The sequence below is a fragment of the Typopeltis vanoorti genome, chromosome 10, assembly GCF_054136105.1.
Source record: "Typopeltis vanoorti isolate ZY-2024b chromosome 10, IOZ_Tvanoo_1.0, whole genome shotgun sequence".
In the NCBI taxonomy this organism is placed as follows: Eukaryota; Metazoa; Arthropoda; class Arachnida; order Uropygi; family Thelyphonidae; genus Typopeltis; species Typopeltis vanoorti.
Window position 1 is genome coordinate 38,313,206 of NC_143558.1, and position 13,870 is coordinate 38,327,075.

The window sequence follows — 13,870 nt, forward strand, 5'->3', positions numbered from 1 at the left end:
GATACGTAGCAGAGTGCACCATGAGAAGGTGAGGATTGGATATTAGGTCAGAATCCCTGATCGGTTCTCCGCATCCCTTTAAAGGCTATGTGGAATTCTCTTCTCAGTTATATTGCTTTGATTCTTAAGTACTCGACATTCCAACTTTGTGAAGTGCTATTACAGCTACATGGATCTCCTAATTTCTCCGCTGCACATTAACCTGTACAACTAGACCTTTCTCTCTCTCTCTACTGATAAATAAGTGAATGTTTGCTGTGCGCAGCACCACTAACTGAACTGGACTTACGCAATTCTGTGGGCAGCACAGAGAGCGTATGGAAGTTGTGACAATGTGTATGGAAAGACTGTGTAGAATGCAATGCCCGTCTTTGGGGATTAATGCAGGAAATTTTGTATGGTGTTTCTGGTTTGAAGGCTGTTCTGAATATTAATGGATTTCAATAATACCAATCTCCATACAACATCTTGATGTCTTGTCAAGATTTGGTATGGAGACAGTGCCTTCATAACTGACTTCCGTGTTAATGCAAGACAGTTTGTCAGAAATAACATTTTCCTCAGCAACTTCTTTAAGCAGCCAATTTGGAGGAATGGACAAAACAGGATTTGAAGTTCTTTTCTTTTAATTTCATCACTTTTAAGTATATTTAAGGCTCTGTTTTTTAAGGTTACCTAATTTTTGTTAAGGACGATGGAGAGCTGCATGCATGGGTTTATTTTCTGTAATATTCTTGTTAATCGTCCAGCACTGTTTTTGTTGATTAGGATATCTAAGAAGTGGAATTTATTGTCTCTTTCCATTTCTAACATGGGTTAATTAAAAAAACCAACCCAATCTTACTTAATAAATATGGTTGTATTAATCTTCCCAAGATTAGGGAAACTAATTCTTAGGTCTCCTGCCCAACACAGCATAGGCTATTATTTATGCTATTAACTAGCTAAGGCTAGCCAACAGCATCCATAGAGGTTGCCACCCTCTTAAGACTTAAGACTTTAGGTCTTCAGTCTAATCCTTTCTGCTTATTGTTTGTACAACTTCGTGTTTTTGCAATTTTAAAACTGTTTCCCTGAAAAAGACTCAGTGACTGATATGACAAATAGGAGAGATTAAATGTGCTGTTTAATTATTTATATGTATTGTATTTATTCCATTAAATTCCATAATGTATGATTAAACTGTTAATCCAATATTTTTCTTTTTATATAAATATTGGCTGTTGGAAATGTTTGAGATCTTTTTGCTCGTGTTGTCTTCCTGAAAACGTCAGTCAAAAACAGTGAAACATGTCAATTAACATTCTGTTAAAATTAAAAGTTCCAGGAGTGTAACTCACTAATTATTCAGAGTTGGCATGAAGTCTTCATAGTTAAAAAAAATATATATATATATATATATATATATATATTTCTTAACATTTCCCTTTTCTAGACCAGGCACAGTGAGGAGAGATGCTGATTTCAAGTTTCTCTTATGAAAGAGATTCTTGATAACTACAGGAAATAAAGGAAGACTATGAGGTAAATACACTGGTGTCCAAAACCTAAGGACAAAACACTATTTCTGAAGATTAATTACAACTGTAAATTCACACAAATCAGATTCTAACAACTTCTATAACTCATGAATTCGAGTACAAAGTGGGTACGCACTCAAATTTTCATAACAATCAACAGAATAAAATGCAAAAGGTTACGATAAACAACTTATTTGAAGGAAGCTCTTTTTTCTTATGAAGGAATAAAATTGCAAACTTGATGTCTTAATATCAAAGACATCATCATCAAGATAATTGCACACAGAGAAGAATTATTGGAAAGCTTGAAGGCCGCAGAATTACTGATATTTACCAGAGAATGGAATTGAAATAGCATTTGGAATTGCACGTAGCATTGTATCCAGGCTATGGCAGGATTTCAAACCAATGGAATGTGTTCCAGACATTTGCTAAGAAATCACCCTTGCTTTACCAAGGAGTATGAAGACAGATTTTTAGTTATAACAGAAAAACATACTAGATGCACCACTGGTCAGCTTACAAGTAAACTCCATTCAAGCACAGGTACGTGGATATCTCAACAAGCTGTGGCAAGACATATGCAACTAGTAGGACAATACTCCCAAAGGCCTGTAAAGTCTGCATCCTTTTATCCACAGTTCATTTTAGAAATCACATTTTCAGTGGTGTTGTATCCATAAAAATTGGATAAGACACCAATGAGCTAATGTGCTCTTTACAGATGAGTCATTTTAGTCTTTCCTCCAATTCTAGATGACACAATCTGTTGTGAAAGTGGTATTGCACTTTCTACATCCCTATGTGAACAGCTCATTATAGATTAAATGATGGGAAGAAATTATATTATTGGTTTCATCCTTTATCCAAGTGTAAACAAAAGTTTGCACATGAAGTCACTTCACAACTGGGCTACTTGTATATAGAGGATAATGACTTCACATCAATTGTGTTGGTATCCCATAATCCAATGCACATATCCTTATGGACTCATGGTGTTAGAATTACACTGTATTGTGCAGTTAATTAGTTTTAAGTTAAAAGGTTTGTTTTAAATAGTCTTTAGCATAGTAAGCTATATAGCATAGCACATGACACCGACACAAAGCAGAACAATAGTGTACACGGTATCATCGTTTAAAGAATTTAGCCAAAGGGACTTAATGCAGTGCAATGTCTGCAAAATGTACACATTACCAAAAAGGTAATTATAGAATTTGGTTTGGAAGCAATAGTGGTGGAAAAGTTTGCCGAAAATGAATGCTATCAGAGCATTTTCAGCAAAATGCTCTGATATTGAGAAACAGAAAGCGCTGATTTTTCTCTCTCTCAACAAATAACTCAGTTTTGTTCAAAGAGAAGCACAAAATTATTATTACTGCTAAATTCAAATCATCATCAAATTCCTGACATGTACCCTCAAGGGGTGTACAGGATATGACAGTACTACATGAAACTTACATCATTACTAATTTCCTATCTAAAATTCTCCTCCAAATTAATCTGTTACCTGTCAAGAGTCCAACATCATCAGATCTTATATTTCTATCTTCTAAGGCACTTTTTACTGTATCAATTCACCTATATCTTGGTCTTCCTCTGGGTCTTTTTCCTGTCAACCTAACAGAGAACACTTGTTTTACTAATCTTTCCTCTCCCATTTTGTTTAAGTGACCATACCACCTGAGATTAGCTCCTGCATATTCCTGGATGATAATAATGCCAAGTTCTTGCCTAATATCCTCATTTTTAATATGATATAGCCATTGATGCCATCTGTTCACACTCCTAATCTTTCTCAAGACTCTCATATATGCGGTCTCTAGTCTTTGGTCAACTGTTTTATTTCTAACCCAGCTCTTAGATCCATAAGTTAAAATTGGTTTAAACATTATCTTGAATACAGCTAATTTAGTGTTTTAACTAATTTCTCTCTTATTCCATATAAATGTATTCAGTTGACTTCCTACCATACCTGCTTTGTTGATTCTGTTGTTTATTCCCATATTTAATTCACAATCTTCACTAAAAATCGTGCCTAAGTAGCTGAAATGTTTTCATTCACAAGGCGGTTGATATTTTCAATGCTTCTGCATATATTCATTGTCTTTGTCTTGTTATTGCAGACCGACCTTCATACCATGTCTATTACAACAGTTATTCAATTTAGTCAGGGAATCTTGCAGACTTGTAGCAGATTTATTTAGAAGTGTAACATCATCCACATAAAGGAAAGAACCGAGATTAACATCTCCAATTTTGATATCAGGTTTAATACCACTTTCCTTCATAATGTGATCCATATAGATAATGAACAAGAGAGGGGATAATGTACATCCGTGTCTGACACCAGATTTAACATTAAACCATCTTCCTGTACTCCCTTCAATTCTAACTGCTGACTTACAACTCAAATAAACACAAAGTATTGCTTGATATAATGCCCCATTGACATCATACAACTGTAGCATTTTGAATAGCTTTTCTCTTGGTACCTTGTCTTATTTCTTTCACAGGTATACAAAACTTAAATACAGTTCTTTGTTATATTCCCACAAATTCTCACCTATTTCTTGTAAAGTGAAAATCTGATCCTGACAGTCTCTATTTGGCCTGAATCTTTATTCTTCACCAAGCTTCCCTTCTACAATCTTCCTCAACCGTTTCTCAAGTATACTTTCATAAATCTTACCAGGAACACTCAGTAGGGAAATATCTCTATAATTCTCACATTCAGTTTTATTTCCCTTTTTGTACATGGGTACTATGAGAGCTGTACTCCAATCATCTGGAATTCGTAGCTCTGTCCAGTAATTCTGAACTATGCAATGCAGTCACCGAGACTTTTATACCTCCAAGCTTGAGCATTCTGGTCAAATATCATCTACTCCACCTCCCTTTCCACATTTCAGGCTTTTGATGGCTTTTTCTACTTCAAGAATGGATATGTATTCCTGATTGCATGCCTTTTGAGTGTTTTTTTACCAGTGTGCTGTCACTCCTCATTTCATTTAGCAATGCAATTTTTCGAAGTAATTACTCAATACATCAACGATATCTTTTTTCTCCAGTTTTCATGTCACCGTTATGATCTCTAATTCCTTTTACAGCACTCTTTCCTCCAATTCTGAGCTTCTTCAACAACCTCCAGAATATTTTGCTGCCATCTTCATATTTATTTTCCATGTTCTTACCAAAGTCTTCCCATGTCTTCTGTTTAGCTAGTTTTACACAGTGTTTAGCTTTCTTATATTTGTCTGTGTATTCTCTAAGAGCACAAGCCGACTCATTTGCCAGGAACTTTTGATATGCTTTCTTCTTTTCCTTCACTGCCTCTTTAACTTCTTGTATCCACCATGGAGTTCTGATTTTTCTATCCTTGCAGACAACTCACCACAAGCCTCTCTGGCTGAATCAATCAATGTTTTCTTCAGGGCTTGCCACTGAATCTCCAAGGTCTGGTTCCTGTTCTCAAACTCTTTTGTTTTTTCTTGAATAATGTTTGTGTATTTAAGTCTACGGTTCACATCTGAGAGCTGCTCAACTTTTATTTGCTTTAAAACTTTCTTGCATGTTATTTTCAATATTATTTTCTAATTCCTTGCCTCTTCTCTGCATTGAATTTGTACACGTTTTTATGTTGAAACATTGTGTTAGTAATAACCAGTCCATGTCCTGAGCAGAAATCCAACAGGTATTTGCCTGTATTAGCTTTGCTCTTTTCTCCAAATTTTCTCAAAATATTTTTGTATATTTGACAATCATTTCCTACACTGCTATTTAGATCCCCAACAAGGACCAACTTTTCATTTTTCATTGTGTCAGTTGCTTTCTCTAAAGCCTCAAAAAAAAAATTCCTCCACTTCTACCTTAATAGAACTTTGTATGGAATTGTAGGCACAAATAAGTCTCATTATCTAGTTCCCCATTCTAATATTTACCCACATCGCTCTACTTGACATTGCCTGCAATTCAAGAAGATTAGTGTCAAATTTAGTGTTGAATGCTATGGCTACTCCTTTTCCTTGATTGTCATTGCCTGAATATAACATTTTGTATTTATTGCTGAGAAAGATCTCACCGGTGTTTGTCTTTTTTGTTTCAGTCACTCCTATTATATTGATCTGGTACTTATTTAATTCCTTAGTTAGTTCCATTTCTTTGCCATTCAGGCTTGTTGATAGTAACGATCTCGAGTTGGGGTGTGTTTTAGGATTTGCTCCAGTAGCTGACTTTTCGCTGTTTGCCCTGGTTCCTCGGCATAAAGAAAGGGGGGGGGGGGTCAATGTTCCAGCCAGCATGAAATTCTGTCATGTTGTGCCATAATTTTATATTGTGGTTTAAGCCAATAAGAATACAATCCTTGTTCATTCGGTATCCAGGTAGATAACTAACATGGTGCACCACGAGAAGGTGAGGATTGGACATTAGGTCAAAAGCCCTAATGGATGTGTGGTGGATTTTTTTTCCCTCAAGATTGCACAGAATGAATTTCATTGCCTATATGATTACCTCAATGCATATTTTATGACCATTCAGGTTGCAAACCTACAGCACATTAATACTGTATCTAGGGCTAAGGAGTAGATAATTCCGGAACCCTACTCTAGACACATGGTATACTGTCACACTTTTTTTAAACCCTTTAAATGGCCATTTGTCTATGTTCACCTAAAGCAAGTAGTCTACTTTCTTGCAGCAGGCTAATGAAAATATAATCTGAAACCTAAAGACATATACAAACATCCATGCCATAGTATAATTCTAACACCAGACTCTTATGAAAAAGAGGTTATTATAAGAAAAAGAGATTTATTATGTGATAATAAATCTTACCAGTATACTGTTTTCCAAACTGTATTCTCAATGGGAAAAGGAAAAATTAAAAAAAAAAAAAAAAGACCAAGCACTAAGACATTAATCACAATTAATGCCATTTAATATGAAATGTAGTTTTTTTTTTTAAAAATAATAAAATAAATAAAATACTTATGCAAATCATCTTATGCAATTTCATAAGATGATTTGCCACCACTAGAAAGTTTTGAAACTAATGTCTATAATATAATAGAATAAGCTTGTTTTCTTTGGATAACCAAACTGTGTGTGTGTTTTCCCCATATATAATCCAGACGTTTTAATAAATAATATAATACTGTTCATGTTGAAGATTATTTGCATACATATAATATTTTACAAGCAGTTCTGAAACTACAGTTGGAAAAAAAAAAAAAAAAGTCCACTATAAATTTTCTCCTGAAAACTGCTTTTTCATCATCTCACAAAATGGCCATAAGAACACACACACACACACACAATTAACAGGCTTAAAATACATGGACCTCATAGCCTGAATTGCTTGGTTGTAAATCCAAACATAACATAACTTATCCACATAAATGTCTTCCTTTAACAGTCATAATCTTCACCCCATCTCTTAACAATGACTTCATACTGCATTATCTTATCACCCCCCCCCCTCCTCCCCTTGTAACATGAGATTACAGAAGCAGTCACCACATGCTTTTCCATTTGTTACAATTCACAGGTTTAATTATTTTGGTTATAAAAGATACAAGCAAAATTAATTCAGCTGTAAACCTCCCTTACACCATTTTTTTTTTTAATCAAATAACTTCTATAAACTTGCTGGCTGTCATTATTTTTAAAATGCATCTTGTTTAAGACACTATTTTAAAGTATGCTATGTATATCTATAAATTGAAATATGCCTTCAAAAAAAAAAAGTGTGGTTAATCACATTCTGAAAGTTAAATCATTCTGGTATTGCGTCCATTAATAGAAGCAATGTAAACATTGTCTTGAATATGTCCTATTTTACAGATATTCATCCCATATTTAATTATTAGCGTGAATTTAGGTATTAATTAATGGGTACTAATAAATGTTTCAATAGCAATTTCTTTAGATAATCTTATCGGTATTTGCGCTGACTAAACATTTTAATATACGCAAAATATTTGCTACGCGTTGCTACTATCTTAAAAGCTCTTTCCACTATCAACGTGATAAACATTTTAACCCAATTGAAAAGCATCACCCAGAAAAAGATGGGAAGAGAAAAAAAATACGTTCACATTCTTTACTTTTTTTAATGTGTGTAAGTACTCAATAACTTATGTAGACACAACTGCATTCCTCGAGTTCATTTACTGTCATTTTTTTTTTCACTTATAAAATTAAATGCGGTTGCTAGCGCTAATAATACACAATTCGATTTGCCAACGCACCAACATTAGAACTGATTTCAGGGCACTTTAAAATTTTTCACTCGTAAAGTTAACTGATTTCGGAACAGTTTCATAATAATAAGCACTTACATTCGATTGCGGCGTGTTGGGCGCATATTTGATCTTTTTAATTTTCAAAAGGCCATGGCTGCAATCCTTTAAATTATCAACAGGGCGGTGTTCAATATTCGCGAACACACAGCAGGTTTTGCCGAAAATATTATCCAGAAGAGTTACAAACAAATGCGAAAGTATACCATTTTACACAGTTTGCAGAAATTTGCTTCTCACATGACGATTATCTAATGTGGAATCACAAGAGTCTGAAACAACATGAAAAACTTATATACAAAAAGCTACAAATACAAGAAAAGAATACGAGACTATGGCGCTGTTTCCTACACTACAGCGCAACAGCTTCGCTGAAGGTAGGAGTAAAAACGTTCATCATTGGCTAGCTACGTTTCTGCATCGATTGAATTCGAGCTAGAACACACGTGCGATAACCGGAGAGTAGTTGCCTAGTGACCATACCAGCTTGGAAGTGCCGTTGCTATCAACACCTGCATATTTATACATCACAACGAATACCAAAATTAAAAACTGACACGATTTCATAATCACTATTTAACTCAAAACAATCCTAATGAGATAAATAATAAGTACTCTCGAATTCATTAAGTTAACTATTGGTACTGAATAATTACATTAAGTTTTGGATTTAACCGCTTAAATTCACAACTGAAATACAAATAAATAAAATACAGGTGGATCAGCAGATAAAAATTCTTTACATCTGTTATGTCAGCTAGCAAGTAATGAGTACAGCGCAGGAATATACAACCAGGAATCATATTATCCCTGAATTAAAAAAAAAAAAAAAATTCAATTAAACTATACCTAATTCAATTAACTTTTTGTTATTTAGTGTTCATGTACCAAATTTTACTCTTTACACATAAGATGTACTGGAAATGTTAGCTCCTGCTATCATCCTTAAATAAACATTCTTACAAACTCTCCCAGAAGAATTAGTGAAACCTACTGAAACTATATCGATCCTCACGACTTTCTGTAATATGGAAGAAAGGATGTTTGGTATCCTGATCATTTACACCAGCTCAATGTTACACGGGAGTCACTCTTATTTCATATGTTCAAACCAGAAAGGTTCGCAATATTTCCGGAGTGAGAGAGATATATTGGAAGGGGAAACAGGAAATTAAATTTTAAAACGACATTTGTATTTTCATATGAAAAAAATACCCATTATACATTTTTCCCTTATAACACACATATAAACCAATCGCAAGAAACAAGTGCGATTTTTGAACAAAAACATACAGCGCAACTAGTTATAGAAAATGCGTTGATATTTCGGAAGGCAAGATGTGGCCATGACCTACGGGCTCACATCGCAGCAAAATATAGCGTAAATTACCGAAAAAAGACTGACAAGAGCAGAGCGCATTTCAATTTTACGTAAACATGATACTGATAAACCACGTTTTTTGAAACATTACAATTCTAAATATATTTTTCAGAGAGAGAGAGAGAGAAAAAAAAAGGGGGGGGGGGAATATAGTCAAGAAATTTTATGAGTTCCTTATTAAAATTATTATACTAAAGAAATATACCGAAAGTTTTTCTCAAACCAATTTATAATGAAAAAGATTTTTTTAATTCATGTTTTGAAAAAATATTTAGAATGACTTTCAATGGCTACGACTTCTTCAAATGCATACAATGGCGAAAACTTATCGCGGGAGACCACAACTATCCACACAATATTCTTTTTCAGAACTCATTGATATAGACAAGGCGGTCCGCGCGGTTAGCCTACTGGCTTTGCGCTTCGCAGCCATATGCCTGGGGAAGGAGTGTCCCAGGTTTGAATCCCGTCGAACCTGGGACACGTGAGGAATTTGAGGATCTTCCTCAGGCATAGCCAAGTTAGCCGGTCTTGGGCGCGGACAGTAGGGTTTATCGCGTTTTTCATCCCGCAAGCAGGCAAACCGGCCCGTGAACATACGCTTCTACAGTCAAAATATCCCCCCCACACCCCTCCAAACAGGTCGGTGGGGAGTGGTACTAACAAGAAGTCGTATCTAAGTGACACGCATAGGAAGCAGGAATAACACGTAGTGAAAGAAGAAGATTGATATAGACAAGGCACTCAACACTGACAACCAAATTGCTACTCTCCAAACGAAGAATCTAGTTCTCACACAACCATGCTAGCTGCAAGCTTACTCAATTTCCGGGGATGACCCCTTATTCCCCGCCCCCGCTGGCCAAGCGCTGAAATATTTCCTCTGCATCAATCCTATAAACGCCTTTTTTTTGTAACTCAAATGCTGTAACCCAAATCAAATCCCTTCTTTTCCGCCTATCAGCCAACTTTTGCAACCCATAAACCCTCACAACCTATCGTCATAGGGAGCATTCCATACACTACACACCATCTTAGTTGCTCGCCTTTGGATCCACTTCACCACTTTCACATCTCCATACTTGAGTACAGTAATCCAAGGTCTGTTAACCTACGTGGTGGTCACGTGCTAGAAAACGCATTTCCAACACTACGTGAATTCCATGTATTCAAGTATCGAAGCGCCTTGTCCGAAAAAGAATAAATAAAATTCCACCGCCAACGACGGGATATGAACCTAGGCCTTTTTTCCAAGCATGACGTAACCAGTTTGCCTTTCCGCTGTAATCTGTCAGAAGCTCACCAAGTCGTAATCCATGTGTTCACATAAAGCTATGCTCAACCTGATACCAAAACGAATCATATCAAAGAACGCATTCGCCAATGATGTTATGACTACGCATTTTTCATTGCAATTCCTGAAAAGACATTTCTTCAATTTCTCGGAAAGTAAAGATGACTACAGAACAAAATGAGCTAGTATCAAATGATGACGTCTTATGATCGCTCGTTTTCTTATCCAATATCACAATAAATAAAATGGAATAAACAATGGGAAGTGAAGGAAATGCAACTTGTATTTTTTACTTTTTTCTTGTTTGCTTATTTGCCTGTTCAATAAACGGTGTGCTGTTATCGGTAAACTTCGTGCAACAAGTGGAATAGAAACTTAACATCTGTGGTCAAATATTAAAACGACTCTGCTCTGATTCCTGATGTCCATAATTATTGCATAATTGAATATGAAACCTTAAAGTTTCATATTCAATGCTTTCATTTTATATTCAATTATATGAAAGTTTCAGAAATGAACTCTGTCCAGCAGCCCGTATGTTCGCCTTTTATTGTGGTCCTGGTTAAAGTTTCACTTTGGCAGCAATTTCAAACTGTTGATTCTCATCAGAGACCAGGCAAGAAACTAACAATATCAAGGCGAGTCTGATGCTGAAAATTTTATTCTCATTTCGAAACATTTTAAGTTTCAAAATCCACCACTGACAGATAGAAATTCGTGGATTTATAATATCTTGTATTTCTATATATATTTTAGTTATTTAATATATTATGCCTTTTGACTTTCAGTGCTTATATCTTCAACTGTACTCATCGATTTCACATAGGAAACTTTGGCATTGAGGCAGCTGATAAGGGCACAATGGGAATGATATTTTACAGAATTATAAGTCGATAAAATTATCGAATTGTCACAGTATAAAAAGCGCTTAGCTAAGAAGAATTTGCCAAGGGATCTAAAAGCCTAGCTAAGCGCCAATGACCATTTTCTTGTAAGTGCTTAAAACTATCATTAAAAATACAGCTACTTATCACACATTATATCCTAAATTATGAAAATATTGTACTCTTTCAAAAAAAAGTCTCGGAATCTCGTTCCTCTTCTTCTTCTCCATAAAGCATGGAAGAAGTTATTTACGCTTTTAGAATTCTCTAATCCATGTTTTAAGCCATAAAAGAATTAAACAAGAATCACACTCACAAACACGTTGTTTCTCCTTTCACTGCTTGGAAAGAGGTCAACAGACATTCCCATGGACAAGGTGCATCGTGCTATGTAACTCACGTGCTTGTAGCTAGTATATAATGGAAGAATATGATGCACCCAAGAGTGCAACTGTGTTCGGATGATATGCCATGTTGCAGGCCTATCTGTTCAGCAATCTGTTCGTCTCTGGATCTTCTCCACCACTTCTTCATCACCAAGGAATCCAGGTGACCAGATCTGTGTGCAACAGTCCAAATTGTGGCTTTATTAATGCCTTATAAAGTGGAACAACAACAACAACTTCCCTATCCCTGTTTGTTAGTGTTCTTCAACAACCATGTAATCTGATGTGCTGTTTTGGCCACCTTTTCAATATGCTTCTAAACTTCAGTTCTCTGTCCACAATCACCTCCCAAGTTCCTTGCCTCATCAACTTCTTGCAGTTTAGTTCCATTATTATAGCACATAGCGTGTGATTTCATCCCCCCAAAGTGCATCACCTTTACATAGTCAAATTAAAGTAGTAGCCATTTACCTTTGCCCATACTGCCAGCATATTTAAGTCATCCTGCAAGATATCTACATCACCTTCATTGACATTCTTCCCAATTTTGCATCATCAGCAAACAAGTGGATATTTCTTGTCAAATTTTTTTCAATATCCTTAACGTACAAATTAACAGGGGACCAAGTATAGAACCCTGAGGTGCACTATCAGTCACCTGCCTTCTAGACTCAACTTCTCCATAAACCACTATTTGATATATATCCATCAGCTTTAGATCCATTCCCATTTGCTCCAGTTCATGCAACAGAATTCCATGTAGAATCCTGTCAAATACTTTTGAAAAGTCCAGCAGTATCACCAAGTAAAGGATTTCCTTTATCCAACTCCACTGTTACTTTATGATGTTAAGTTCCATATCACCATCTACAGCAAATCAGTATCATTTCTTCACTTGTAAGACACATGTAATGGTTTAACAACAGTTTCCAGCAGTTGTATGTGCGTTAATGACATAAATAAAGCATATATTTATGGTAGATACACAAACGAAAAATTTTGAAACATTTCCGCAAAAGAAATTTGGTCATCAATCTACACCATTAAAAGTTTTTCTATTTCGGCAGCAAGATTCACATTTACGAATAACTGTTGTATGAACTAATCTTGCAATTTTCACTTGTTTTTAACAATTAATAACAGTAGTGCCAGGTAAGTTTAGTCTATGGTCTATCTTAGTGTTCGATACGTCCCATCGCTAAATTTAATAATTTTATTCATAATATGTTTGTGTGTTTTCTTTTCACTAGTTGCAATAACACCCTTACTTTAAATTTATCATCCATTAACAACAAGAAAAGTAAGATAATAGTCATAGACAGTTTATAACTCACAGCTAAACGCCAAAACCGAGATGAAAAACGTCATAAATGAACCGAGTTCGTGAATACAGTAATACCTCGTTTTACGACAATCAGCTAGTTTTCAATTACAGTATGGCTCAAAAAAAGTACTGAAGTTCTACACCCCCTTCAGTACACGCGCTATGAAATATGCCTTTCGATTGCATGCACATTAAAAGAAATGCACGTGTTGAGTCTACGCCATTACATTCAGCTGTAGCGATGGTGTTGACATCGGAAGAAAAGACGTCTATTGTTGAGCATTATTTTCGTTCATACTACGCTAAAGTAGAGCAAATAGTCCAAGCCTACAACATGTTTGTGAGCAGTATGTTCGTCGTTTCCATAAGCGTGTCCCAAGCAATAGTGTCATCGTTGCTTAAATAGAGAGTTCCGACGCACCGGAGTGCCGCAAGGCAAAAAAGGAGATCAGGAACTGTTAACACAAATGAGAATCACGAGCGTGTACTGGAGCAAGTGTTACAGTCTTCGAAATGCAGTCAACACCGAAATAGCGGCAAAACTTGGGATACCGAGGCGGTCACTACAGAGAAGCTTAAGGAACTAGGTGCCTTTTCGTACATCATTCGGGTGGGTCAGTGTTTAACAGCAATATATATAATATGTTTGGTTCTCGGACGATGCGCATTTCCATCTAAATGGTCATGTAACAGACGAACCTACAGGTTTCTTGGTTTCTCTAGATCTGAATTTGTCCAAGAGAAACCTATTCACAGCGAGGTCACCGCATGGTGCAAGG

General features: G+C 35.7%; 1 protein-coding gene across 1 annotated transcript in view; it reads right to left on the reverse strand.

Moving 5' to 3' along the window:
- The window catches only part of LOC150102348 (poly [ADP-ribose] polymerase tankyrase-like), a 1,002,656-nt gene extending 994,549 nt beyond the window's left edge, over positions 1–8,107 (reverse strand). Inside the window, 1 exon segment of the mRNA XM_090399561.1 lies at positions 7,862–8,107. Within this exon segment, the coding sequence (XP_090255687.1) occupies positions 7,862–7,887 (26 nt within the window). The 5' untranslated portion in view covers positions 7,888–8,107.
- Positions 8,108–13,870: the final 5,763 nt, after the last annotated feature.